Source organism: Hipposideros armiger, unplaced genomic scaffold (assembly GCF_001890085.2).
Source record: "Hipposideros armiger isolate ML-2016 unplaced genomic scaffold, ASM189008v1 scaffold_861, whole genome shotgun sequence".
Lineage (NCBI taxonomy): Eukaryota > Metazoa > Chordata > Mammalia > Chiroptera > Hipposideridae > Hipposideros > Hipposideros armiger.
Window position 1 is genome coordinate 174,505 of NW_017732211.1, and position 22,531 is coordinate 197,035.

General features: G+C 52.2%; 2 protein-coding genes across 6 annotated transcripts in view; one reads left to right on the forward strand and one right to left on the reverse strand.

Annotated features, from left to right (window-relative positions):
- The window catches only part of NHSL2 (NHS like 2), a 195,328-nt gene that overhangs the window by 166,797 nt on the left and 6,000 nt on the right, over positions 1 to 22,531 (forward strand). For 3 of the 5 annotated variants that reach the window (XM_019629572.1, XM_019629575.1, XM_019629576.1), the window contains 2 exons: positions 18,285 to 20,585; positions 21,827 to 21,959. In XM_019629572.1, the coding sequence (XP_019485117.1) occupies positions 18,285 to 20,585; positions 21,827 to 21,959 (2,434 nt within the window). Of the gene's footprint in view, positions 1 to 11,592; positions 11,749 to 14,649; positions 14,778 to 15,094; positions 15,291 to 17,052; positions 17,185 to 18,284; positions 20,586 to 21,826; positions 21,960 to 22,531 lie in introns of all 5 variants that reach the window. The other 2 variants (XM_019629571.1, XM_019629574.1) reach the window with 1 other exon arrangement.
- RTL5 (retrotransposon Gag like 5) lies at positions 7,056 to 11,545 on the reverse strand. The gene is made up of 2 exons (XM_019629577.1): positions 8,028 to 11,545; positions 7,056 to 7,610 (listed from the first exon to the last, which is right to left on the reverse strand). Exon 1 carries the CDS (start codon positions 11,219 to 11,221, stop codon positions 9,509 to 9,511), a length of 1,713 nt encoding a protein of 570 aa, XP_019485122.1. The 5' UTR covers positions 11,222 to 11,545; the 3' UTR covers positions 7,056 to 7,610; positions 8,028 to 9,508.

The window sequence follows — 22,531 nt, forward strand, 5'->3', positions numbered from 1 at the left end:
AACGTAAAAGTTTCTAATTCTGATGAATTCCAATTTATCTATTTTTTTCTTTTGTTGCTGTGTTAATAGTGTCATCTCTAGGAAACCATTGCTTAATCCAAGGTCTTGAAGGTTTACACCTATACTTCCTTCTAAGTTTTATAGTTTTAGTGGTTACATGTAAGTCTTTGATCCATTTTGAGTTTAATTTTGTATGAGTGTGAGAATGAGTTCCAACTTCACTCTTTTGCATGTGGAAATCCATTTGTTGAAATAACTGTTCTTTCTCCAAGGAGTGGACTTGGCATCCTTGTCAAAATTCACCTGGCCACAGATGCAGGAGTTTATTTCTGGACGCTCAGTTCCATTCCATTGATCTGTATATGTGTATCCTTATGCTAGCAGCACACCATTTTGATAACTTTGGTAGTTTTTTATAAAGTTTTGAAATCAGGAAGTGTGAATCCTTCAACTTTGTTCTTTCTCAAGATTGTTTTGGCCATTCTGGGCCCCTTGAATTTCCATATGAATTTTATGATCAGCTTGTAAATTTCTACAAAGAATCCAGCTGGGCCTCTGATAAGAATTACACTGAATCCATAGATCACTTTGGGGGAGTATTACCGTCTTGCCAATATTAGGTATTTTGATCCATTAACATAGGATATCTCCATTTGTTTCAATTTTCTTTAATTTCTTTCAACATATTTTCTACGTGTACAAGAAGTTTTCTGTGTACAAGTATTGCACCACTTTTGTTTCATTTACTCTGTTTCATTCTTTGGATGATATTGTAAATGGAATTGTTTTCTTAATTTTATTTCAGATTGCTCATGGCAAGTGCAACAATACAATTTTTTATATTGATTTTATATCCTGAAACTTTGTTGAACTCATTGATTGATTCTAATAGTTTTCTTTAGTGGATTCCTTAGGATTTCTATATACAAGATCATGTCATTTACAAATATAGTTAAGTTATTCCTTTGCAATCTTTCCTATGCCTTTTATTTATTTTTCTTATCAAATTCCTCTGGCTAGAACCTCCAGTACAATGTGAGTAGAAGGGGTGAGAGAGGACTCTCTTGTCTTGTTTCTGATCTTAGAGGGAAAGCTTCTTGTGTTTCACCATTGTGATGTTACTGTGGGTTTATCATAGAAGCCTTTTGTCAGGTTGAGGGCATGCCTTTCTATTCCTAGTTTGTTGAGTGTTTTTATCATGAAAGGGTGTTGGATTTTGTCAAATGCTTTTTCTGTTTCTATTGAGATGATCATATTTTCGTTTTGTATTCTGTTGATGTGGTGTATTTCACTAATTGATTTTCAGATGTTACAATAACTTTGCATTCCTGGGATAAATCCTCCTACGGTTATGGTGTATGTGTGATTATGTTACATAATACTTTTTATCTGTTCCTGAATTTGGTTTGCTAGTATTTTGCTGGGGATTTTTGTGTCCATATCTATAAGAGATATTGGTCTGCAGTTTTCCCGTGATGTTTCTGTCTAGTTTTGGTATCAGGGTATACTGACCTCATAGAATGAGTTGAGAAGTGTTACCTCATCTTTTATATTTTGAAAGAGTTTGTAAAATGCTGACATTAATTCTTCTTTAAATGTTTCGTAAAATTCACCAAAGAAGCCATCCATGTCTTGGCTTTTCTTCATGGGTATTTTGATTACAATGTCTTTACTTATCATGGGTTTATTTGGAGTTTCTATTTATTGTCCAGTCATTTACAATAGTTTGTCTCTTTCTAGGAATTCATGCATTTCATCTAACTTGTATAATTTACTGTCACACAAGTGTTCATAGTATTCCTTTTATAATCCTTTTTATTTCTGTAAGGATGATTGTAATATCTATTCTTTCATTTCTGATTTTAGTAATTGGGGTCTTCTCTCTTTTATTCCTGCTGCTTTATGTGCAGTGCTGAGTCTTGAATGGGAACAGAGGCCTACTGCTGTTCCAACCATTTGTCTCCTTGGCCGGGCACCCAGGACTGTACTGCCCTAGCTGGCAGAGACTCAGCTGACAGGTGGCAAAGTCAGGAAGTCAGGAAAAAGCACTTGGTATTTTGGAAAAGTGCCGGTTCTAACGGGTGTTCTGGGGTGCGTGGCACAGTTGGTGATCTTTCCCCTTCTCTCTGGGAGCCCTAAGCCTGGCTGGGGTGCTAAGAGAGACACCTCCAATAGCTCAGAAAATATCCCCGTAAAGATTATTTCCAGACTAATGGGAAATCTATGTGTGCAAGCAGGTCCAACTTTTAAAGTGGAGCAAAATACACCAAGATTTTACTGGTAAGGACATGGCAACAAATCAGCCGTTAGGGCTGGGTGTGTGGTGAGCTTGAAACTCAAACCAAGTATGACAGCCTCTGCCCCACCCTGAGCTGCTGACTCAGGACCAAGAGGAAGAGAGAGCTGCCAGACTTCGATCTGTGTAAACAGTTCTTGAAAGAGAAAGCACACACTTGTCTTTCTGCCAGCCCTCCCAGCTTCTCCTCACGGCCATTGTCTTTTCTCTGACACCCGAGGGCAGGCTGCTTAACTTTAGCTCCGTGAACCTCCAAAGGCTGTGTGGCGAGAATTTACAGGGCCTATGAACTTGGATGGGGAAATTATTTAATTTTTTTCAGAAATTAACATTACCTCAAGTTAGGAATGTAAGCAACAAGCCATAATAGTATTAGCAGTATCTCTGACTTTATCCCCAGTAGAAATCACAAATCTTCTCATGTCACATTAAAGTTGTATCTCAAAAAAGTTACTGATGCTCATAATCACTTCAAAACTTCTAATCTATAGACTTGTCACTAAACCTTGTGACTTAACACATCATTAAAGCAGGAATATGACAAAACCACGGCTTCTTAAAAATATCGTGTAACTATTTCAATGTGATTGGTTTCCTTTGGAATTGTATGTATTTGATTTTATGCATCTGAAAACATTATCCTGAGAAGGGGTTTAGAGGTCTCACCAAACTGCTGAAGGGAACTGCGACCTAAAGGAGGTTCAGAGCCCCGCCCTGCATGTCAGTGCTCCCCTGCCCCACTGGCCTCATTTGTGATCCACAGAACTTTCCCTATCTGACTGGCAGGCCCGAGAGCACGTGCGTGCCAGCACTATGACATTAGTGCCCAACACACAGTGAGTGCTAATAAGTATTAGCAGTTTTTATTGTTGTTGCCGGTTCATGTCAATTATGTCACCAATATACCCTATGACTATCTCCATTTTGAGAGAAAGGAGACTGACCAACCCAAGGGTACACAACCAGGCGGGTGGGTGTGACTCGCAAGGCCAGTGGAAGTCCCTCTCCACCACGCACTAAGGGGAGCGATGGCCCCCCAGAGAGGCAGAAGCCATCGGCAGGGTGCTCAGTTGGCAGAAGAAACAGGTCTGCAAGTTCCTGCTTTCTCTTCCCCGACTTGCTGTCCTCACCTCCAACTTGATGGGTGTGGGAGTGCTCCCAGCCCAGCTGCATACCATCAGCCCTGGCCAGACCTTAGGAGGCCGGTCCTCCTCCAAAAGGCTACTGCCAATGTGGGACCACCACGGGCGGAGGAGAGGGGTGCGTTTCATCACACCGAAGTCATGAGCCAGCCTGTGCTCCCACATGGAACTCTGAGACTCACAGAGCAATGGGGTGCAGGCGGGGTAGTGAGTGGGGACTCAGAAGGGCAGGAGCTGGTCTGGGGAGTGGAGGCTGCCTCGTGGCGAAAGCAACCTATGAGCTGAGGAGACTGCCAGTTGGAGTGGAGCCAGGAGTGCTTATGAATTTTTTTAAGGCAGAGGGAATAGGGTGTGCAAAGGCCCAGAGGCAGGAAAAGCCCTAGTATGGAAGGAAGGAAGGAAGGAAGGAAGGAAGGAAGGAAAAGAAGGAAGGGAGGGAGGGAGGGAGGAAGGAAGGAAGGGAAGGAAAGGGAAGGAGGGAAGGAGGGAAGGAGGGAAGGCGGGAAGGAGGGAAAGAGGGAAGGAGGGAAGGAAGTCAGCTGTGGGCTGAATGGAAGAGGGAAGAAGACACTTTCCCTGCTCAGCGTCCTATCAGGCGAGGCTTCCTCTTCGAGCCACAGGACAACCACCGCGAATCCACATGCTAACACCTTCCATGTTAGCCGCTTCCTCATCTTAACAGCCCACAGCCAGCGCAGAATACAAAGCCAGGGCCCTACTTCCCGTCACCCTCCCCTCCCGGGAGAGTTGCTGTGGTGAGGGGAGTGAAGGAGCAGGTCAGAGCCTGTCCTCTGTCAAAGGAAACACCCACCCTCCCAAGCCTTTCAGAGGCTGTTTTCTGACAAGTAGGTCCTGCTGTTGCCAGGGCAACCAAGAACCCTAGGCTTTGTGTTTCTGTGGCGATTGAGTCCCTGGGGAGAAGTGGCCTGCAGAGCTTTCCCCAGTCTGGGCAGGATGCAGCAAGTGCTAGTGCTGGGGGTGGAGCTCCACCACCACCCCCAATTCTGAATAAGCTCTTGCCTCATTAATGCCTGTCCTTATTTCCTGGAAGGGGCAAAGCCCCCTCCCCCACCCGCCCCACCCGCAAGTCAGCTCTTAAGGTCATGGGTAAAGGTTTAGGCTCCGAGGAACCGGTTTCCCAGGGCCACACGTCTGCACCCATCCTATGACACATCTGTCACCAGAGGGTGCGATCTGAGCAGGTGACCATGGTACATGCTGGGGGGTCATCGCACAAACATTTCTTGATGACTTAGTACCTGCTCGCACGGACTCTCCAGGCTGGCTCCTGCTCCAACAGCTCCGCGGGAGGCTCAGAACCAAACTGGCCAGTAAAGATCTATGGGCTAATTAGTCCCCAAGGCTCTTCTGCGCTGGGCTGGGTTGTACATTAGAATTGCCTAGGGAGTGTTTAGAAAGAGAAATGACTGGAGATCTTGATTCCATCAGTGCGGGCGAGAGTGGAGGGCAGTGCTTAAGAGTTCTGGGTGTCAAACCCCTGGAGTTCACAGTCGAGTTCTGCAAGTGACCTTGAGCTGCCAGTTTCCTTTCAGAATGAGAGGAACAGTGGGGCCCACTTCACACAGCAAGATTTTCTCTGCTTTTCTCCACCTCTTGGGAACAGGGTTTTCATGACCCTCATCATCCTTGTCACCCTTCCTTCTTACTTTCTTTTATTCTAATATTTCTAAACTCCTGGTATGCAAAGGGGCTTCTGTGAGGTGCAGCCTGGTCACCTCCCATTGGGCGACCAGGGCCCCAGGGGCATTTGCATGTCTGCCACCCAGTCTGCTGATTCATCCTGAGCCCCCACTGACTCAAGTTCCCTTTTTATTTTCTACAACTTTCTTCTAAGCACATGTTCCCCACTCAGGCTCCTGCAGTTGGTTTTCTGAACATGACTTCAAGATCTTACATGTGCGCCTAGTAAATAAAGGTCGTTTCAGCACGTCCTTGCAGGTTAGGAAGATTTGGGGGGCTTCTGATTCCATTTTGGAGGGGAGCCTCTAGTCCTCCAGGCTCCCGGCCATCTGCAGATGCTCCTAACAGGCGGCCCATTCATGCACTCATTTCTTCGTTTATGTACCAAACTAAGGTTGAGATCCTACTATGTACCCAGCCATATGCTGGGTCCCGGGGACCCAACAGTGTGTAGATGGAAGAGAGGCTGTGGCCGGAGCAGGAATGGGCCTCTGGGCTGGAATCCAGGGCCCCGTTCCCTATACTCACAGGGCTTCGGGCAAGGCCCACCTTACCGCCCACCCACCTGCTCTGACGGGCACCATCTGGGCTCCTCCATCCCTACCTGCAGTGGGCATGAGACATTCAGGGGTGCCGGACTCCTTATCTGACCCCACAGTAGACCGGGTGCAGCTCGCACCCCCACAGCCCCGTGCCTCTCCCAGAGGGCCAGTGAGCCCCACACTCATGCGTCCTCATCCCCACAAACCTGGCACTGCCTGCCCTACTCTGCGGCCCTCCCACACTGGGCAGAACGGCCTCCGGAGACAGTGCACCTGCGCAAAGACGCAGAATGCAGTTAGGTTGAGGCTTGAGCTCAGCAGGGTGTCCTAGGAAACAGCGTGGTGGACTCGAGTTCAGAGACTCACACAGACCTGAGTCTCCCATGGAACCTAACATCATCGAGTCCGATCCCTGGGCTCTAAAAGGAGACACGATTACCTGCCTGAGTTGTGGGGATGAAATGAGATGGTGTTGGTGAAAGCGCCAGGCACACGGTCAGAAATGTGTTGGTTGCCTCCTCCCTTTCTTCCTTCCTTCCCCTTAAAGGGACAAAGCTGAGGAGCCTCTGAGACTGGGCTTTGTACCTCCCTGCGCTCCCTGTAAGCTGGGAGAAGATGGGCAGGACGGGGCCCACCAGGGAGACAGTGGGGCCTGCCCGTGGAGGCAGAGAGGGACCCAGTGTCGCTGGAGCTGTAAACCTTGGGCAGTGACTTCTCTCTAAGCCTCTTTCTGCATATGTAAGATGAGGGTAAGATGGACTAACGTAATGCATGTCGAGCGCCTGTCAAGCGCCGGGCTCTCGCCGCTTGTACCTAGTGGGGGCTCAGTCATGTTCCCGCCCACCGTAGCAGGAAAACAACTCCCAACTCATGGCTGGGGAACTTGAGCAAATCCCAGAATGGGATTCAATGTCTTCTGACACAGCCCGTGAGCAGTGCCATGTTGCTGGGTCTCTGCAGGACTGACTGCTCTGGAGCTGTTTGCAAACCACCAGCGAACGCGCTCATGTCCCATGGCACCACCTAGTGCCCAAAAGTGGAAGGGCCTCCCTCCCTCCCTCCCTCTCCCTCCGAAGTCCATGCGCGCTCCTGTGTGGTGGGGGGCCGTCTGGGGGGCACTGTTACAGGATGGTGCAGCTGGGCCATTCATACCTTTACATCCCAGTAAGTGGAAAACTAATGCTATGTTTCAAGACACCTAGTCCCTCCTCTTCCCTCTGACAAACGCATAGGGCTCTAGGTAGGCTCCTCGAGCCTCACCGGGCCTGTTTCCTCATCGAAGCATGGCAAGGCTTCAGGCCAGCTGCCTTGGAAGTACCTGGTGCCTATGGGGTACCCATCCATGCTTGCTCAGTAACCCAGACAGACACAGTCTTTACACACCCTTTATATTTTTATTGAGGAGAAAGCTTTAGCATACAGAAAGATTTACCTTCACAACACAAGAACACAACAACGAGAAATGTCTTTCCAACGGGTTGCCTCCCGAGTCTCTGGGAATCCTTGGGCTGCCTTCATACCCGTGCATGCACCCTCCCACCCTTCTCTAAACCCCAGAAAGCACCCAGAGTCCATAGTTCCTCTTACAGCTCTTGTGGCTGTTACGGCACAAGCATAGAAGATCTGGGAGAGGACGGGGAGGGGCAAAGGGAAGCCCAGGCCCCCTTGCCACCCCAGGGCCAGGAACCAGCTCGCTGCTCACCCAGTCTTTCCCAGGCTGAGGCTACAGGGCTTGGGGTGACAAGCGCCAGGGAACAGGCAGGGCCTGTGCAGACGGGTCCCTGGAGATGGGGGTGCAAGGCACCTGTCCTTTGCACTTCTCTGGGAGGGACACAGGCAGCAGGACAAGTATGTCAACTGTCAGAAATAGGGTCCACAGCTTCCAAATAACAGCAGTTCCCCTTCTGGAACTCTCTCCTGAGGAAATAGCTGAAAAACAGACAAAATTATCTTTACAGCATTGTTTACTCCTGCACTGTGGGGGTGTGGAAAACCAGGCAACTGACATGTCCAACAAACTAGGAGAATCCTTGAATAAATTATTCAGGTGGCATGACTGCACAGGTGGCAGCCATTTTAAATCTGCTGATCAAGAGCTTTGAAAGACGCACTAGAAAGAAAGGCAGCGAAGTGTTAATAGTACTTGCATGTGCGTGTGCGTGTGTGTGTGTGTGGTGGGGCTCTTTTTGTCCTTAATGGTTTTCTCTGTTCCAAATTTTCTATAACAATTACGTATGACTTTTCTCTTTGGAGGGGAGGGGAGCTTTTTAAAGGCAGCAACAGGTTATAGGAACCCGGCTCCCCGATCCACCGGCCGAGAACATGATAAACAGAAGGGCTTCTTACCTTCCACTGATGCACACACCTCACCAGAAACCGGTCTGTGCGCCTCCTCTTCCTCCAGCCCCTTCATCTTGCTTCCAGGCTCAAAATCCTAAGGCTGGGCTGAGGTTACCTGTCAGACTCAGGTGAGGCACAGAGGCTTTCTTCCCTGTGGCCACTTTGGCCGCACTTGGTCAGTTGCCAGGCACCATGCAGGGTGCTCAGTGTCGAGGGCAGTGCAGGCCAGCAGTGGATTTGGCTGGCATTCTGTGGCCAGAGTAACATAGCATGGACTTTTCACTGCAGAAGCAGTGTTTTCTGGACCAAAGCAGCAGGGCTCTCTAAGCGTCCCTACGTTTGTACCCAGAAGTCCCAGGAGTCACTAGGCAGCAGTCATCCTCTCACGCCTCATGTCAAATGGAAGCCCAGCACCAGGCCATGGCTTGACCCCCATGTAAGAGACGTGAGGACATCCCGATTGCGAGGCTGCAGGGGGTGCAGTCTCCCAAGAGAACCGTTCTCTCTCCTCGGGAACTACGGAATCCTTTCTGTTGAAGTTACAGAGCAGGCCTGGGCCCTCTCTGGCAGTCTGGGAGGGAAAAGCCAATGAGGCCTCCTCTGGACCCACAAGGATGGCAAGACTCCTGCCAAGACCTGCGGCAGGGGCTGCAGTCTGAAGCCTGGCCGGGGAGAAGACCACCGTCCCTAAGGACAGAGTCACTGCTCACCGTGTCCAACAGAGTGGTTGCTGGTTCTTTGTCCTCCTCCCCACCCTCCGGACAACATCAAGGAAAGGAGTAAAGCCTGTAACTCTGGGCTCTGCCCACCAGAGATGCCCAGGAAGGCAGCGTGCCAAGAAAAGAGGGCCCCAGGTTCAGCGAGCTGGTCCAAGGGCCCTGGTCCCATAGTCTGTGGGAAGGCAGAGCCAGCTTGCCAAGTTGTCCATTTGACATGTGGCCTTGCACACCCTCACTGGGTAGATGTAATGTCCTCTTCAGGGCCCTTCTGCTGGACGTGGCCGGAAGTAAGTGGAGGCTTCTGGGCACCTTGCTTGATACCGTCCTGCTGTCTGTCTGTTATACCTACCAAGTGGCATCAGTGGCTTCAAGAGTTCAGTACAACCTGTCCTTCCGCTCCCCGGGGTGAGTCCGTGAGGCACTGGGCGAATTCCTGGTGAGCCAGTCAGAGGAGAAAACTGTAGAACACAAGGTTAGGGACAACTAGAGGGGAAATGCAAGGGGATGACCAGTCCATTTATGGGAACAGGTCCAGAACCCTGAGCAGAGCGCATGTCAACAGGACAGCAAATGCGCCTCGGCTGGGCACCTGTCACTCCCTGCTCATGGCGGCAAGATGGTCCGTAGTTGTGCAGGTCTCCTTCAGGTTCTGCAGGCCTGGAATGCCCTTAAGTACTGGTCAGCAAAGGGGTCAGGTGTGGCAGCAAACAGCAGGGGCAGGGGACGCAGTAGAAGGGTGTGTTCTGGGTGGCTCTGTCGACCCAGCACTCACACACGAATTCGGCCACGTGAAGCCCGGTGGCCCCCCTGTCTCGGAGTGAGGCGGAATAGCACGGGGGGCCGTCTTCGAGTGTGGCGTTGCCCCAAGCGACCGGCGCGGCGAATATGTGGCGGTGAGCTGTAGAAGGGTGAATTGGTACCTGGCAGGCCCTCCAGCAAGGGGACCCGGTTCTGGTTCCTCCGTCGGCTGGGCTGTATGATGGGAGGTGACGCGTCTAGGAAATTTTCATGGTAGTAGCCGGAAGTCTGGGATGAAGCATTGGCGAAGGTTGGTGGCACGTCCATCAGCTCATCTAGGTCATCATCTTGGGCCTCATCCTCGGTCTCTTCCTCCTGTTCGGGCTCCTGCTCCAGCTCCTGCGCCGGTTCTGGGCCCCTGAATTCAGCCTCCCTCTTCCGCATCTCCTCCTCCTCCTCCTCGTCCAGAACGTCCACCACCACGATCTCGTCCTCGTCGTCGTTGTCGTCCTCCACTTTCTGTCTCATCTCCTCCCTCTCCTTTCTCCTCATCTCTTCCTCCTTCTTCCTCTTCTCCTCCTGCTCCTGCTCCCTCATCTCTTGCTGAATAGCTCGCACCCGCCTCCGCTGCTCCTTTTCGTAAAGCCTGCGCCTGCGCATCTCCGCATCTTCATCCTCACTGTGGCGCCCTTCTTCTTCGCGGCCATCGAGATTAGGGTCTGCAGCGAATGGGAAGAAGGAATTGCGAACCCCAGGGAGCGGCATTGGCTTGGGGACGCGCACTTTCCTTTCAATCTCCACACATTCCAGAATCAGCTCGTCCAGGTCGGCCATTTCGGTCGACCATAAGAGCTCCTTGCGAAAGAATTCGGACAGGCCTTTGAGGAACTGGTTTTGGAGGCGGCAGTCATCCCAAGACAAAAACTGGGCCAGGAACTGGAAAGCGTCTGCATAGCTGCCCAGGGTACAGTCCCCCTGCTTGAGCTTGCGGATGGCCTTTTTCGCCACAATGGCGGGGATGGGCCCACAGAATTTCTTACGGATCTCATCCAGGAAGCGCGCCAAGTTAGCATGCAGGGGGCTGCCTTCCTGGGTGACTGAGACGGCCCAGTCCTTGGCCTCGCCAGTGAAAAACGATATGAGAAAGGCCACCCGCTCGGCGCCCCCGGGGAAGTGGTCCTCATGGTCGGCTATGAAGGTCTCTAGCCGCATCAGGAATTCAGGCAGGTACACTGGGTCGCCTGCAAAGGGCTCCAGCTCGGGCCGCTGCAGCTGCGGCGCAGCAGGCTGCGCGGGCAGCTCCCTGGGGGTGGACGGGGGCAGCGCCGCCGGGGCTGGGGCCGGGGCCGGGGCCGGGGCCGGGGCCTGGCTGGGCAGCGGGGGCGGGTCGACCTGGCCGTCGGCGGCGCTGCAGTCCGGGGTGGCGCTGACCAACTGCTCGTCCGACGCGCACTCGGGCTCGGTGCGTGGGGGCGGCCAGCACAGGAAGGGCAGCTCGCCCTCGGGCACGGCGTCCACGTCGCTGAGCGGGAACTCAAAGTTCTCCTCGGCAAGGACGGGCACAGCGGGCACCGGCCAGCGGATATAGCTGGATACATTGCCCCGCAAGGAATTCACCTCGGCCAGGGCCCTTCCCAGCTGAAGGCCCAGATTGGCATTCTCCCCACGAAGGGCATTTAATTCTTCTCGCAGGGCCACGTTCGCCATGCGGAGGCTGTTGAGATTTCCCGACGCCTCGGACATCTGGGCTCTCCCGGGGCCCTGGTCCGCGGGCGGAGCGCCGCGGCGGGCGTGGCCGAGCCACACCCACCGGGCCAAACGCGGAGGGCCGGCGCTCCGCGCGCAGGGCCCAGCGGCGGCTGGGCCCTGGGAGCGTTACCTCGTCCCGGGGATCGGAGAGGGCGGGCGGCAAGGAGGTAGGCCGGTTGGAGCGGACTGCGGCAGGATCTGTCGAGGGGTAAATCTTGCCGCGGCCGGATCCCTGCCTTTTAAGCGCGGCCTTGCCCCGCCCCTCCGCCCCTCCCCGGCAGGGGCGGGGCTTCGGGCACCGCGGGCGCCCAGTGGCTGCCGCGCCCCCCTCGGCTGCGCCTCTCACTGACTCTCTCCTTCCCTAGCTGCAGCTAACTCGGGTCGGGAAAATGAGACAGCGGCCGCCCACTCGAGGTCGTCATGGCGACAGCCAGTGAACGTGTTCCTCTCCTCGGGCAGGCCCCCGAGTGTAGAGGAGCTGCTTCGCGAGGCGCAGCTCAATCTCCAGAGCCTGTTGCAAGGTACCAAGAGGGAGGGGTGCTGCGGCCGGACCCCACCGGCCAGATGAGCAGCGGCTGGAGGGAGGCCCAGAGGACAGAGGACAGGGGCCAGCGAGACAAAAAGAGAGAACAGCTTAAAGCCTATTGAAAAACAAAACACACATTTTCCATGTTTCACCTTCTAGACTAATTCTAAAAGGCCCTATTTCTATGGCTGTTTACCCCGCCCCCCCCCCTTTTTTTTTTGGAAGTTCAGTAGTCCATGGGGAAAAAAGAACAGAGACTGAGGCAGGACAATGGGTCAAATCATTTCTAAAAACAGCTGGATGAGAGACTCCCACCGTGTGGCCCACATACCCTCCAGACCTTATCTTGCCACGTCACCCATGCCTTGGGAATCCAGGCACTCAAAGGCAGAGGAGGCAGAGGAGGCATCGGGAGGGTCTCCCACTCCCGGCTCCAGTCACTCTGCTCTTGCACTAACCCGTCCACATGTCTCCTGGGTAGCTACTGCCTAACCACAGCAAGCCCAATACACTGCCCCCAGAGCTGCCTTCATCCCCAGTTCCCATCTCAGTGTCTTTGGAGTATACCGATGAGCTCATAGTATGGAAAGCTGGATCCACACGACCCAGAGAAACAGCCCAGTCAGAGTGCCTGAGCCGTCAGACTGCACCCACGAGACAGAGAGGTACAAAACCCAGACGTGGAAAGTGGAGCTAGAGTCTAATTTGAATCGTACACCTAACTCGCTGTGTGACATTGTGCAGATTACCGACTGTCTCTGAGCTTCCGTTTAATAAGCCATCTTTAAAATAGGGATTACAGTTCCAACCACATGGCACCACTTTGTGAGGATGAAACACAGGGCTTATGTAAATTGCTTAGTTGGAGTATCTTGCCGCTTGACAGACTGTGATAAGATGCGACACCAACCCCCAATACGTGTCCTTTGGGACAGGGGGCTGAGCTAAGCACAATATTAGAGTTAATATAAAAGAAAAACCAAGGTGGTCCCTGATAGGACCTTAAACCAAGGTGGTCCCTGATAGGACCTTACAATATGAAAAACATATGCATCGACCAGAGGGATTTATCCAATGTAAGTGGCAAAAGTATTGAAACTCAGCAGTATGAGACAGACTGCTGACATGCTGTGTATATCTGGATGGAGGTTATACGGAGCATATGTATGTCACATTCACTGAACTGCATGCTTAAGACTTAATGCACTTTAGTGTAGGCAAGTCATATCTCAGTAAAATAATACAAGAAAACCTCAGTGCTAGGTCACAAGTTCCATATACCCTCCAGGCCCCCACTGTCCCATTTGGACCTCTTTTCCAAGCCTAGAAGCCCTTCCTGTCCCGCTCCTCCCCACTCCAATCCTTACACTTTCTTCTGTTCTATTCTTGCCTCGTCCAAGAAAACCTTTAATACGAGTCCTGCACTTTGCATATTTCCACCCATAAGCACTCATATGCGGCAATTTGTAGCATCCGTCCAAAGAGGACTTATATAGTTCTGAACTGCATTTTATTTCATTTGTTCATTCCTTTCCTCATTCATCTACTAGTCCTGGGTGTGTATTCTGTCCGCCTAGCCAGACTGAGCTTGTCAGTGTAAAGAAACGCATTTCTTGGGTTTCCAGAAACACCTGGCATGGCTGGATCCCCAAGAGGTGCTCAGTACACGTTTGTAGAGTGAAAGTTAAATGTGAAAAGACGTCTTATCACCTCTCGCTTATCCATGCCAGCGGAGAATAGAAAACAGCAGGTGGCCACCCACCTGCAGTACAGCCATAACCCACCCCCTCCTTGCCAGGGCAGTGGTGACCTTGGAGAAGCAACATTGCAAGGGACACCATGAGCCTTGTGTTCAGATAAGAGAGGAGTCAGTGTGCTCTGTGTTGTCACCATGGGCCTGTGGAGGGGGACCCAGAAGGAGGCACATTTCACCTCGAGATAAGGAAGAACATTCCTGACACACGTGACAGCCCCGGCTGTCCTTGGATGGAATGAGCCGCCTTGGGAGGAAGGCTGCTTTGTCCTGTGCAGGTGTGTGCGGAGGCTAAAGAGGCCCCTGGAAAGGCTGCTGAGGAGGAGGCCTGAACTTTCCAGGCCTCTCCTGACTCCAAGTTTCTGTGATTGTTTGTTTTTTGTGACTTTGAGTCAAACTGATGACATATTCTAGGGAGCAAGATCTCAAATGCTCCTACGAGCTTGAAAGTCTTGGTTCAAATGTGCAACAGCCCTGCCTGTTGCTTCTTTACTCTCATTTCCTTCATGTACTCATCGAATTCATCACTTAAACGCAACCCATTTAGACCTTTCACATCCTTCTTATTCCCTGACCTCTCCTTCCTTCTTTGCCACTCACTACCTTTGCCTTCCCTCTCCTTCACCTTCGCCCCCCCCCCCGGACCTGGCACCACCTACAGTGGGACTGAGGCAGGAAGCCAGGCCCTCGGAGGCTCCAGCAAGAGCTCTTGACACGCAAGGGGAGCACTCGACGTTGGACTTCTCCATGCAAATCTCTCCGCGCTTCACACGGGTCATTTGCTGGCTAGGGCTGCAGAAAACCTGAAGAGAAGACCTTGCGGCATAAAAGTAGCAAAAGTCTGCATATTGAGCCTCTTCTCCGAGTTGCGCACTTAAGGTGGGGGCCACTGAGACAAGGGCTTGGTCCCGGAAGCAGCACAACTCAAATCTCTTGACTCTCTCTTCTCCTCGGCTCTCATAGTCCCAGGGAGTAGGCCTTTTTCCATTTCTGAATCCAGAGGCTGAGATGCCAGGAAATATCTTAAGAAACCATGCAAGCCAGGCCCGCCAGCTAGAGCAGGAGCCCCAGCTCATAGTCCCTCCCCCGCCCCGCGCTGGGCCATGGCCCCCTAGAGTGTGTATCCGCTGTGCTGTTTTTCAGAAGAATATGAGGAACAGTACTCGGAGGCCAGACTGCTGGGGCAGACCTTCCGCTCTGCTGATGAGGCCCCTGAGCCCACCCCCAGCCCAAGGCCCCAGTGTGCCAGGCGTCTGGAGTTGGTACTGATGGTGAGTCGCCTCTTCCCCTGCCTGGGACAGCCAGCATGCAGAGCTCGCCCTGCACCCACCAACAGGGGACCTCCAGCTGTTCACACTTATGCACTGGAAGCTGCTGCTCACCTCTGCTCACTAGCAGAGCCATCCTGAGGCCCGGCCGACCAGCCGACACGGCCCTGCACAGCAGGTATCTGGCTGGCACCCCGTCCATGCTCACCTGCCTCCCAGACGAAGGCTCCAACCACCCTGCCTAGACAGCCATCCCGTGGGCATATCTCATCCAGCCCCAGTCGGGAGCACACCCTTCCCATCACCTTCTTTCCCAACAGCCTACAAAACAGCAGCTGAACGAGGATGAGACCACCACCCAGGGTGTGAGGGCCCCTGAGGCCTCTCTGAGCCTGTCGACCCCAGCCAACAAGCAAGCTGCCTGGACTAGCCCCTTCCCTCTGCCCACCCTAGAGGAGAAGCGACGGCGGCAGCCTTGCTCCACGCACTCTGACATTGTGCCAATCAACATCTCTGGTAGAGTTGCTCAGCACCACCTGTTTGCTTCCCTCCATGCCAACTACAGACCATCCTCTCCAAACGCACTGGGGGTTGGGGGAGGGAGCGAGACTTTCTTTGCTACTGGCTCACCCTGCACTGTCAAGGTCACGGCTCTCGCCAGGAAATGGAGGCATGCAGAAGAGGGGGCTCTGGCTGCTCTTTCTTCATTTTCTACTGGCACTGCCACACTAACTGAGACCATTTGATAGCAAACAAAATGTTCTTAACGGAAAACTCTCAAACTTGATGAATGTGTGTGCTCTTTGGAGCATCTGTGGAAATTCACGTTTGTGAGTTATATTTGCGCTGGGGAAAGAAAGCTGCTTGTGCCAGGAGTCGGAGGGGAGGTGTGGGGTTCAGGATGCTGGTGTTGAAAGGGAGGCTCGCACCCGGGACCCAGACCTCGGGCCTGATGGCACTTGACATAGACAGTCACCATTCCAGTGAGGCGGGCCTCCCCAACTTGTGAGGCAAGTGTCTAAGAAGGGATGTCACGGGAAGGGACCAAGGCCAGAAGGACCAAAGCGGGAAAATGATGTATGTGGCTCAGCTGGCTGTGACTTGGGGGACATGGGACACCTTATACCACACACATTATTAATTTGTGCTGCACACTCCAGCAGCTGTAAGTGGGAAAGGAGGAGGGTTGGTCACTTTCAAAGGAGATAGGGCCAGCAACCCAATGACATCAAGGCTTTATAACTCAAAGGGACCAGAGGCACCCAGCTGGGAAAACTTGATGGAGACGATGAGGACAGCTCTGGCCACATGTGGGGATGCTCCCTGGATACAGGGTGCCACTGGGGTGATGTCAGGCAGTCAGAGGCACGAGATAAAGCCCACAGCCAGGGGAGCTGTCCCAAGAGGAGAGGGGAGACTCACAGAGTGATGGTGGGCGCTTCATTTCTGAACTTCTATCTTAATTTCAATGAGACTGGCCCTGACCTTTCCCCACGGAGTCACTTGCGGTGGGGGTGGGGGGTGGTGTGTCACATGCAGCCACAGGGCTGAGGGGAGGGTTTGGTTAGCCAGCTGTTGAATAAGAGACAGTGAGGAGAGCAGCAGACCTCACCCCCTGCCTCACCTTGCCCCTGCCCTGCCCCAGCAATTCCATAGCAGCTAAGACTGACCTGGTGCTTTAAGAGAAATAGATCTCAGTCACCACGCAGGGGTGAACTTTGACACAATGACAGACTGTCAGGCTGCTTCCTGGGGGGAGGTGGGGCAGCTTCTTGGAGGCACTGTTTTTTGTCCTACATGAAGGCTTTCTCTGAGAAAAGATTACAATCTAGAAACATCTAGTGTCAACCTGTGTCTCTAACACTAGTAGTTCTCGCCCCAGGCTGTAGATCTGAATAATCAATCACCTGGGGAGTTTGAGAAAACACTTGTACTTGGCCTCCCCTCCCTGAGATTTAAATGTTCTGGGTGGGGTCCAGGTGTTGGAGTTTCCAAAGCTATCCAGTTTATTTCGATATCTAGCCAGGGTTGAAAAACCATGGCTCTCGGCCACCTAAGACTCACAGATGCACCCGAGTGCAGCGTCTGAAAGCCAGCATGTGTGCCTTGGGGCTCTGGGTGTCCAGAGCCAAGTTGGGAGGGATATGGAGGAAGGGTCACCTGCCTGGATGCTATTCATGCTCATAGCTGCTGTCATCATCTCTTCTCTGCACCCCAGGCCCATGTCCACTGTAAACAGAAGCCGGGATGCACCCAAGTGTCTTTATTTTGGCTACAGGGCAGCAGTTTGATAAACATGCAAGTTTGCGACACTCGTTGTTTAACACAGAGACAGCCGTGAACCCCAAGTCCACCCTGAGGCGGAGGCGGACCATTATTGGATTCTCTAACTTTTCCCAGCGAGACCAAGGTGACCCCAGCACGGCTGATCCCCCAGACCCTTCTTCTTGCTCACTCCCACCCATCCCGTCACCCAGGTGGTATCGTGGTGACGGGGACAGGAATAACTTGGGGGCGGGAAGCTTCAGATACCCCAAAAAACCCAATGTGGTATGCGGAGCCGGTCTCCCAGGCTATAAATTCATTATGTTATTGTTTCCCATTATAAATGGAATATAACCATGCATGTCAAGTTTAGGCAGGTGAAATGGGACAATTGTCACTCAGAGTCCCATGTTAGCAGAACCATCACTGCTGTTAAATGAAGCCATCCAAAGAGCACAGAGCAGAGATGTGGACGCACATCCTGGCCTGCCACTTACTAACCGGGAGGCCTTGGCCAGGTTACATAACATCTCTGAGCCTCGACTTTTTGTCTCTCAATTGGGGACAAATGACACCAAGCTGGGGAGTTGTCGTGAGGATTAGTTATGATATGTCATTTGCCCACCATGTGCCTGTCCACAGTTTGTGTTCAACAAATGGTGGCTGTTATTATAAATTATCGTAGTAGCAGCAGTAGTGATGATGGTGACACAAGAGTGATCATTGTTGCATGTATGAGCAACCGTTCGGGATTTTGAACATCTGGATATTCCTTCGCAACCGTTGGTTATCTTGTCTCATGTTGCAAAGCTAAAAAGTGAAGGTGCCAAAAATGCAAGCACCCTGGGTTTTCCAGCTCTGGCACACTCCACATTCATTGCTGGAGGGGAAAGTCACTCAGTACTGTCCCTTATCAGTTCAAAGCCTCCGCTTTCATCTCAGGAGAGGTGAACACTGAGGTCTGTGATGGTTTCATGAGCCTGGGTTGAAAACCTGGCAAAAATGCAAGGTAGTCCCACCTGCCACTGTGCTCTAAAAGGAATAATCAAAGCTGGAGAGTCTTTGACAGCCTCCTGGACAGTTCAAGGGCCCCTGTGACTCACATGGAAAGGAAGAACCAAGGAATCCTGACCAAGCTGTTGGCAAATGCTCCCTGGCAAGAATGTGGTGCTCTCATTTCGGGAGCTGCCGGGGGGGGGGGGGTCCCTGGCTGCACTGCTAATGTTCTGTGTTTCCATCCTACAGGTCACAACAACAGCCCCACAGGCAGGGTGCCCCGCTCTGCCAGCTCAGACATCAGGCCCAGTCATTCTGTTCCAGAAGGAGCTTATGGAAGAGTTGCAGTTGGTCAGGAAGCCCCGTTCCCAAATCTCACCTCACCAGTACTGAGAAATCCTTCTAGTGACCCAGAAGAACCTCTCCAGGCACGTGGTGGCACCAAGCCTCCTGGCATGGAGAGCATGGGAATGGTGTATAGTGTCCCCAGTTCTTGCAATGGACCAACAGAATCTACATTTTCTGCTTCCTGGAAGGGAGATGCTTTTACCTACATGACTCCAAGTGCCACCAGTCAGAGCAATCAAGTCAGCGAAAATGGAAAAAATCCTTCCACTGGGAATTCGTGGGTCTCTCTGCACACACTGCCACCTCTGGTTCCTAAGGAGGCTGCGACCCTCTTTGTCACTCGTGACAACCCTGCAGGATGCAGTGGGCCAGCTGGCTACTCTGAGCACCCTATTTACCGAAGGCAAGGATTGGAGCGACCCTTCAAGGCCGGCCTTCTGACAGGTGGTACCTCGAGACTGGAGACAGGCCCAGGTGGGGTCAGCAGGTTCCGGGAGCGCTCGCTGTCTGTTCCCACAGATGTGGACTGTGGTGAGGAGCAAAAGGCCAGTGAAGCCTGTGCCCTGCCTTATGCCAGTACAAGTTCTGAGGGGAGTAACAGTGCAGACAACATTGCATCCCTTGGTGCCCACCAGGAGGTCCAGCACAGAAGGCAGAGATCCAAGAGTATCTCACTTAAGAAGGCCAAAAAGAAGCCTTCCCCACCGACGCGCAGTGTGTCGCTGGTCAAAGATGAGCCGGTGCTCTTGCCAGAAGGTGGGCAGGCACTACCCAAGGACCAGAGGCCCAGGAGCCTTTGCCTGTCCTTGGAACACCAAGGACATCACTCATCCCAGGGTCACCCCGCTGTGCCAACCTTCAAAGATCCAGAAGGTGCACACTTCTCTCAGCACTGGTATCTTAGTGACTGGAAGTCTGGTGACACCTACCAGTCCTTGTCCAGCTCCAGCACTGCCACTGGCACCACGGTCATTGAGTGCACCCAGGTTCAGGGCAGCTCAGAGTCTCTTGCCTCCCCGTCCACCTCCAGAGCCACTACGCCTTCCCAACTCTCCATTGAGGTAGAGGCCAGGGAGGTGCCCTCCCCGGGAAGGCTCGCTGGGCTGATGTCACCCTCCAGTGGCTACTCTAGCCAGTCAGAGACACCCACACCTACTGTCTCCATGTCCTTGACCTTAGGCCACTTGCCCCCTCCAAGCGGCAGTGTCCGGGTGCGTCCAGTGGTACCTGAAAGGAAGTCATCCCTACCCCCAACATCACCGATGGAGAAAATTTCCAAGTCACGACTATCGTTTGACCTACCATTAACCTCTTCGACCCACCTGGATCTGTCTGGGATGAGTATCTCCATCCGAAGCAAAACCAAGGTGAGCCGGCATCACTCAGATACAAATTTTGGGGCCAAGCTGGCCCAGAAAACTAGCCCCAATCAGCCAATCATGCCCATGGTTACTCAGTCTGACTTACGCTCTGTTCGCCTGAGGTCAGTCAGCAAGTCTGAGCCAGAAGATGACATTGAGAGCCCTGACTATGCTGAGGAATCAGGAGCAGAAGTCTTGACCTTGCCAGAGAGGAAGATGAAACCTCCCATAGCTGAGAAACCCCCACTGGCCCGAAGGCCTCCAAGCTTGGTCCACAAGCCCTCATCCGTCTCCGAGGAATACCCACTAACCTCGCCTGCGTTGGCTGTGACCTTTAAGAGCTCCAATCAACACATGCGGCCACTCCCTCCAGACACCCATGCGGTAGCTCGGAAACCAAAGTCCTCCAGCTTCCCTGAGGCCAGAAGCCCAGGGGGATCAGCAGCACCCTCCTCTCTTGTTTTCACACCTTTTGTCAGTTCCTCTGGTGCTTTCTTCTCAGGAACACAGCAACCTCCCCAGGGAACTACGGAGGACGAGGCCCCCAAGGTGAAAGCCCTGCCTGAGAGGATTAGCCTCCAGAGCCAGGAAGTCGCTGAGAAGAAGAAAGGCAAGATCCCACCTCCTGTACCAAAAAAGCCCAGCGTGCTGTACCTGCCTCTCACGTCACCCACAGCTCAAATGGAGGCCTACGTGGCCGAACCCAGGCTGCCTTTCAGCCCTGTCATCACCTTGGAGGAAGATGCCAAGTGTCCCCGTGCCGGCGACCAGCTGCAATCACCTGGTACAAGGATGACTTCAACCCCACAAGCTGACGGTGAAAGGGAGGCAAGCCCTACAGGTGAGTAAACTGTCTGCTGGCTTTTCCTTTCAATCCCAGGAGAGATGAGGGTGAGGATGGAGTGACAGTGCCCCACGACCCTCACCCCAGGATGGCCGAGTCAGTGGAGGAAACTTTTGAGGGTTTGGCCTCACTGCGCTAGGGACCAGAACTGACCCAGGGGCTGATCTCCGAGGCCCAGACTGAGCCAGTCTACCCTGGAACCCCCAGTGCTGAGATAATGAAATCCAAGGTGGTCTTAGACCCTAAGACCTCAGGAGCCCATCTACCTAGTGAGGCGTTCCTCCCCTGCCCAGGACTTTTCCCGTTTCATGCATGGGTCTCGTGCCCTCCCAGGCTGAGGTCACAGGCCATGGTGGGCTTGCAGGCTGCTGAAGCAATGGTTGTGTTACCAGCAACAGCCTTTCTTAGGGCTTTCGAGAGGAAACGGAGCTTGCTGTCTTCGATGGTTTGAGGCTAGCTCTTCCTGGAACAGTAAGACGAGGCTAGATAATGGTTCTCATCCTTTTTGGGGTTTTTTTTTCCTGTCTCTTTTTAATTGTGTCTCTTTTTAGATTGTAATTTAAAATACACATAACATAAAATTGACCATCTTGACCATTTTTAAGTGTACAGTTCAGTAGTGTTAAGTATATTGACAATGTTGACCGACCATCACTACCACCCATCTCCAGAGCTCTCTTCGTCTTGCAAAACTGAGGTCTGTACCCACTAAACAGCTCCCCAATCGCCCCCTTCCCCCAGTCCCTGGCAACCACCCATCTACTTTCTGTCTCTATACATTTGAGTATCGTAGGGACCTCATACAAGTGGAGTCTTACACTATTTGTCTTTTCATGATTGGCTTATTTCACACAAACAAATCAAAGCCACAGGTGATTTTAGACTATTCTTTCTCAGACTCCATAGGCACCCTCTGAGATTCAACGAGACTCCCTTCTCACCCACCGGTTGACTCATTGCTTTAGATTGTTCTCAGCTCCCCAATGTTTAAAAGTGACACCTTTTAAGGAAGACCTTGTTCAGGCAACCTGTTGTAACAGGGACACAGAGTGATCTTTACCACTCAGTCCACCTTGGCCAATCACTAAGTTCTGAACAGTATGTTCTTTTGTAAAATGGACACATTAAGACTGTCTGCCCTGCTGCCCTTCCTTTGAACATCATGTGAAGCACAGATGACAATGTGCTTTCTCCTCGCTGTTGTGGTCAAAGTAATTTCTCTTGGTTCTCATACCCAGGGAGTTCTATGGAAGCAAGCACTGAAGAAAAAAGTGTCATCAGTGATAAGACAGCTGAATGGATTGCTGAAGACGATGACGATGTGTTTGTGGCTTCACGCACAACTGAAGACTTATTTACAGTGATACACAGGTCTGGACCAATTGTCTTCATTCTTATTGTAATCACCTTCCCTTTTTATACCACCAGACAAACTGCTCCCTCTCGCCAGCCATTAGAATTGAAACTGGAGACTATAGTTCAGATAGCCACATATGTGTAAGCAGCCCAGGGCGTCACTTTGCTAATTCACTCACATCTCTGGGTGAAGTGGAGGAGGGGTAGGGAAGGGAGGACCAGGTGCCCAGTGAGAGGCCCCTCGTCTCCTAGCAACCGCACGGCCTATTGTGACTCCATCTGCTGTCTCACAGCTGTGTCTAGTCAGAGACATTTAACCCTTCACAGAATTCGTCATACCAAAAAATTTGATCAAGAAGTGGAGTGAGGCGCCAGGCTGAGTCTCAGAGCAGGAACTTAGGCAAAGGGGGACCAGATGGGAACTGACTTATTGGACAGGCGCACAGAGCGGGGACCTGGTGAGAGGGGAAACTGAAAGAGACTAGTTGTTAGAATAGGATCAGCTCCCAGGCCGCCTTGATTCACAGTCACTGAGCTACTCGCCTCAACTCCCTAAATTCTTCTCTGGTCCCAGAACCTGGGCAGGC